At 35.4% G+C, this 6,488-nt stretch overlaps 1 protein-coding gene across 1 annotated transcript in view; it reads left to right on the top strand.

Annotated features, from left to right (window-relative positions):
* OSGIN2 (oxidative stress induced growth inhibitor family member 2) overlaps positions 1-4,401 on the top strand; it is an 11,689-nt gene extending 7,288 nt beyond the window's left edge. Inside the window, exons 3-5 of the mRNA XM_009324434.1 lie at positions 1-118; positions 771-862; positions 2,875-4,401. The exon at positions 1-118 is cut by the window's left edge and continues 59 nt beyond it. Coding sequence (XP_009322709.1) covers positions 1-118; positions 771-862; positions 2,875-3,922 — 1,258 coding nt within the window. The 3' untranslated portion in view covers positions 3,923-4,401. The remainder of the gene's footprint in view (positions 119-770; positions 863-2,874) is intronic.
* Positions 4,402-6,488: the final 2,087 nt, after the last annotated feature.

Raw genomic sequence — 6,488 nt, 5'->3', positions numbered from 1 at the left:
TCATCCTGATGCTGACTTTGGGTATGACTACCCACCGGTTTTGCACTGGAAGCTAGAACAACATAATTATATTCCCCATATAGTGCTTGGTAAAGGACCACCTGGTGGGGCTTGGCACGTGAGTAAAAATTTCATATCACTTCCAGGGTAACTTGATAATTTTGAGGTTTGGGGGTTTTCTTACTATCTAAGGTTGTTTTAGATAGTAATGGCAATTGTAATTTCAACTGGTCAATTGCCAAAGCCCAAATATGTTAGAGAGATGTGAAAGGAAGGAAAAAGTTGACCTTAATTTGGGGATTTGTGACCATGACCTCTATCTGACATGGGTTTTTATTAGTTTTAATTTAATGAATTATAACGAAGAGTATTTTCTATTACTTTTTTCTCCCGTCTTTGCATTGTTTCTAGGTGCTGTTTATACAACATCTTAAATCTTAATGTTCATATCCTATTGGTTTCAGACTTTTGTATTTTAAGTATTTTAAATCAGACTTGGTTTGTATTTTAAATAACTTGCTTTTAGTTTCCCTTTCACTTGTTCTCTCTTCACCGTGTACTTCATTAGATCATGTAGTTGCTCCTTAAAATAGTATCTAACTGTAACATGAAAAGTAGATCATCAACGCTTCATGTAATGTCCTGGTATTATGTTATGTTCTGGTCTTTTATTGCTCTGAGTACCATGAGAACTTCTTCACTGTGTTTTACATAAATGTATCCATTTCAAATGGAATCTGGTCATGCATCTTGTTTTTTTTCCTCCATAGTCCATGGAAGGCTCTATGCTAACAATCAGCTTTGGAGACTGGATGGAATTGCCTGGCCTCACCTTCAAGGAGTGGGCAGCTAGCAAACGCAGGTGAAGATACTGCATAATGTATTTGGGAAATGTAGTTGCTGTAAGAATCCAGATAACATTATTTTAAGAACTGGAAAACATTCAAACTTAATCGTTCACAGGAGGGCTTCTTGTTTTGTTTATTAAATTGCCTGATGGCACTGGAAATGATTCTGTTGTGTATACTTGGACGGAAAAAAAAAAAAAGGACAATGGTTGGCCGGAGTAATTGCTTTGAGTTTATACAAAGCATACATACTAGCGGTGGTGTGTTTCAGCAGCATTTCACAAAGAAGCGCTGTTACTGTAAGCAGTTTTGATCAGAGTTGAGGGAAGATTGAGGGAGGAATTTAAAATCTACAGAAGTATTGGAAGTTCCTCTTTCAATATAGATGCAACTTAAGTTGCTGTGCACACTGGCTTTCTTGTAATTCAGGAAGTTGTATATTTCAGTATTTGCTTTTACAGGCAAAGCTGCAGCATCTGAAATGTTGCTATCTATGAATTTTAATTTCAAGAGCATAATTCAGTATTTTCCTATGTTATTTTCTAGTATTAAGTTTCTTGGAAAAATTTTAGAGAAGAAAAATTACTGTCTTGTACAAGCTCACTGTTTTTACTTCATTAGTTCACAAAGGTCTGTGTCAGCAGATGAACCCAGGAAAGTATAAGCTTTTTCTAAAACTTTAATTTTCCTGACTTTGTTCTAGCAAAATTAAAGGAAGGTGTTCTTCTACAATGTACGGCAAAAGAAGAAGTAAAATTACTTGGGCATATGTCTTTAAGGGCAGACTGTCACTCACTTCAGGACAACACTTATAGTGAAGAAACTGTACCTTTGTTCTTTAATCGCTTTCTTAGACAACTACAGTAATCTTGCCTCCTTATTAACTGAAATCTCATAAGCTGCTTATTATCTGAAGCTAATTTGTTTATATTGTAGTTTTCAACAATACTAAAAACAAATGCTGACCTGTTATACTACAATTAAACAAATGTATTTAAAAGTATTGATGATAATGAAAACTTGTAGTCATGTAAAATAGTTTCCTAAGTTTCCTTGTAACAGGTGTCACACTGTCACATTATCCTCGTCAATAAATATCTCATCAGGATTTTCAGAGTAGTAACCTGAACATTTAAAAGTACATATGCTATTATCTTGTTAATCTATGAGAATGAGTAGCCCGATTTCTTGTAAATATGCTTTTAAGTGTATGTCAGTGGCAATCCTGATGTTCACTACTGTTTCTTTTGCCTGCTTCCTAGGGCTTACTTCTAAAAAAGCAGCAAAATTCATGACCTGTTCAAAATAATTACATTTTCAGCTTTTTTTTTATAAAGGAGAATGCAATAAACATAAGAAAAGCATAACGTAATATCAGGATTGCAGTGCAAAAATGTTTTTTATTGGAAACTTGGACATCATAATCCTATTTACATAGTTGCATTAAGGTTGTGTGTCATACTTGCTTTGTTCATTACTGTGATACGGAACTACTTAATTTGATACTTACTGAACTTACCTGTACCCAAGGGAGAGATCTTTTGCAAAGTATAATGAAGAATACTTGACTCAAGTAATATATCAAACCTAGAGTTTCAAAATAAGTGCTTAACAATTACTATGATATTTAATTACTTACATCCTAAGTAAGTGGATTCTCACTGAGTACAAGTATAGCCAGTATTGTATTGTTGACAGTCGTGATGCTAAACTGGCTTTGTAAAACACTTCCACGCAGACCTACTGTGATACTGCAGTTTTGTTATGCTTAATTTGTTAATCACCATAGCACTTTACAATGTAAAGATTTACAACCATTAGAAAAAAAGTTAGCTTGTCTTGTATATTAGGAATCGAGAGAATAAATAGAGCAAATTGAATGCATTTAAAGATATTGAACCCAGTGTCAGTTACACTGAGCAGATTCAATCCTCTTAAATTCGACTATCATGTGGTATATTGTATATGATACTCCAATTACCAATAAGGTCTAAATATTAACTGGAACCATTCAATTTTGTTTCAGAAATATAAAGAGTGATCGAGTAATGCCAGAGGAAATAGCTTGTTATTATAAACAATATGTTAAAGTCATGGGCCTCCAAAAGAATTTCAGAGACAACGTTTACATAACGTCAGTATCCAGGCTTTACCGAGGAAAGGATGATGAAGACAGAAGTCAACTAAATGAAAATATTTCAACACAGCATTTGGAAATGGAAGATGGACAGAAATCACTGACTAAGAGAAACTGGGAAGTCAGAGGTTATCAGCGAGCAACAGATGGTTCTCATGTGCCCTTCTGCCTCTTTGCTGAGAATGTGGCTCTTGCCACAGGAACCTTTGATTCTCCTGGACGACTACAAGTTGAAGGAGAAGACTTTCCTTTTGTGCTTCATTCCATGTCTGACTTCGGAGCTGCTATCAGCAAAGGAAAGTTACGCGGGAAGGCAGACCCTGTGTTAATTGTGGGTGCTGGACTTACAGCAGCTGATGCAGTACTGTGTGCCTACAACAACAACATCCCAGTAATCCATGTGTTTCGTAGAAGAGTTACCGATACAAGTCTTATTTTCAAACAGTTACCTAAAAAGCTTTACCCTGAATACCATAAGGTCTATCATATGATGTGTACTCAGTCACATACTGTGGACTCTAATCTACATTCTGCTTACACTAGTTTCCCTGAACACAATGTACTTTCCTTCAAGCCTGAAATGAAATGTGTTCTTCAGAGTGCCTCCGGACTGAAGAAAATTTTGAAGTTTTCTGTAGCCTTAGTTCTGATAGGTTCTCACCCAAATCTTTTCTTTCTAAAGGACCAAGGACATAGCATAGGTCATCACTCTAATCAGCCCATCACATGCAAGGGGAATCCTATAGAGATTGATCCATACACTTATGAATGCACTAAAGAAGCTAACCTCTTTGCTTTAGGTCCTCTGGTGGGAGACAACTTTGTACGGTTTTTAAAAGGAGGTGCATTGGGCATTGCACGATGCTTGGCAATAAGACAAAAGAAGAAACATGAATTGATTGAAAGTGGGGATGGAGGAGGTGATGGGGTACCATAAATGAGACACTAGAAACTTTCACATACAGGATTACAGACGTAGTCTAACAGAACACTCACTGACAGCGAAAGTTGATAGCAGTCACATTTCTGTTGTATACAAGTAACCTGCGCTTGTATTGCTCAGTAAAGGATGTTGATACTACAATACTTCACCTTTTCAAAATACAAAAATTTGATCTGCTATTACAACTGATCTCTACTCAGCTGGAATTACTTCCAGAGAAACAGAAAATGAGTCTAACTTACATTGACCTGCCTGTCCTCTGTTGCTCAGCTACAAGAGCAGACTTCCTCTGGGAAAAGCAATGCCTACCAGAGTGGCTTTACATTTTAGTGTCAAATGTGACAAAATATTTTTACCATGAAATTAAAATGACTTCTAAAAGCAGAAAGCTTACTTAGTACAAAGTGATTCTTGGTCCCAAAGCAAATTTGGAGCCTTCTGCTTGAAACAAGGATTTTATTTATTTGCCGTAGTAATACAGTAATACTTGGAATGACAACTTAGTAAAATGGTTTTTACTATAAGAAGGATTTCTGTAAGCAAGAAGTATTCCTCAACACTTATAAATTATCCTATTTGATAATTGCAATAAAAGAATAAGCATTCCCATTCAATCTTTAACGCATGATTTGACATAATCCATTAATGTTTTTTTTCACGCTATGCCTAGAGTTGGGTGCGTGCAGAAAGATGAACATGAGGTGTTCCCCTACAGTGATATGTACATTCTGAGAATACTCATTAACATAAACAATAAAGTACTGATATAAGTGCTCTTATTACAGTGTCAATATAATGAATATCTAGTGTACTACTAAAAAATTAAGTACATGAGAAAACTTAAGGTTTCTTTTGCTTCCAAGCTCAGGAAGACTGAATGGGATCACTTGACAGATGAAGGTGGGTGATGGATACTCTCATCTCCCATTTGACCAAGTATTGGTTATTTCTCTTATTTCTAGAGCAGCACATAACACTAAAACTATTTTAGCCTGCAATTTTTGAAACTGGAAAAAGGCTTATATCTCACAGCCAGCTAAAAAATAAACAAAACAAACCCCAGACAAACATGCCGTAGTTCCTACAAATCTTAAAGCTTGTTACGAAAGACAAAGACTTAACTTGTACCTACCTCTGAATTGAAGTGTCACCTTTCTGCTCCATAACATAAGACCTAGATTTCATTTGCTGGGTTTTAGAGTAGTTGGTTTACCTAAATGCACTCATGGGTTATTCACCATAGTGAGGTAAGCAACAGCTAGTTAGAAAACTTAAGTTATCTTCCAGAACTCTCAATAGACCAAGTGCTTGGTTTTAACTGATGTATTACCAAACATTTTAATTCAGGTCCAATGTGATGGAATAGTAATAACATCTTTATTTAATTCAGTTTCTTGTTTGGAGCTTTTTTTGTATTGACGAACGTCATGTTAGTTTAAGGTATTGTACTTGCATGATTAAAATCTCCATATTAGAACTTGAACAGATTTTCAAAAGGAAATTAGGCTTAGGCTTTGTGAAACTGCTAGTGCTTGCTGGTTTCCCAGCTGTCTAACTTCCGTAAGTTGTAGACACCTATATGCAATAAATGCCTGTTTTCTGTGCCTACTGAATTACGGGGTTCTGTGGCTACTGCAGGCCTTTATGCATCTGAGTAAGTTACTCAGACTTTGGACATAGAAGTAGAAAAGGTAAAGTATGCAAGGATTAAAATGACAGTATTTTCAATGAAAGTCCAAAGTCATTTATGAAGTGATGCTACTACTAATAATAAATTTTAGTTTCGAGCCAACTTAATTGCATAAAAATAAACACAAATGAGGCAAAATTTATATTAATTTCTGCGTTGCCTACATGATTGGATTTAACCATGCATTGTCAATACTAGTTAAGATAGATACTTTTTTATACTTACATCTGAGATGGTTTTAATTATGCTAAATTCTAGGCTTATTTTCTTCATAATTGAATTGAGATTCTATAATTTGCCTTCTTTGGCAGAAACTGTGTATATATAGATCTATCCTAAACCTGTGATACCTAGTAACTTAACTGAGAATCAGTGTTATAACTGCTAAATACTTGATTTTGGAACTTTATTGCAGTTAATATATTGGGAATACATCTGCGCTGTGATTACATTCCTTCGGTTTTGTGTCAATATAAATGTCCGAATACAAGATATCATGGCATGTTACTGCATTTTCATTTGTCATGTGAAACATTTAAAATGCCAACAAAACAAAGGAAGCAATTTACTTAAACAGTTATTTTGCAAAAAGGGGAGAAAAGCTTCAAACAGCCACATCTCTAGCCTCAGCTGCTGCAGCTACTTACAGGCTGTGTGTGTTGTAGTGACAAATTTGTAGCAGAGATTTTTGTCCTGTTACTACACAGGTATCTTTCCCTGCAGTATTACAGCACCTTGAGGTTTAACTGCTTTTTTTCTTTTATCAATCTTGCCAGTATTTTTGAGATTAAAAAATCGTATGTGAGACCCCTTAGTTGGGCAGAGATTTTTTCTCAGTGGTCACGTTTATTAAGCCAGTATAAAAATACT

The sequence above is a fragment of the Pygoscelis adeliae genome, unplaced genomic scaffold, assembly GCF_000699105.1.
Source record: "Pygoscelis adeliae isolate BGI_AS28 unplaced genomic scaffold, ASM69910v1 Scaffold145, whole genome shotgun sequence".
In the NCBI taxonomy this organism is placed as follows: domain Eukaryota; kingdom Metazoa; phylum Chordata; class Aves; order Sphenisciformes; family Spheniscidae; genus Pygoscelis; species Pygoscelis adeliae.
This window is presented reverse-complemented; position numbering and strand designations above follow the sequence as displayed.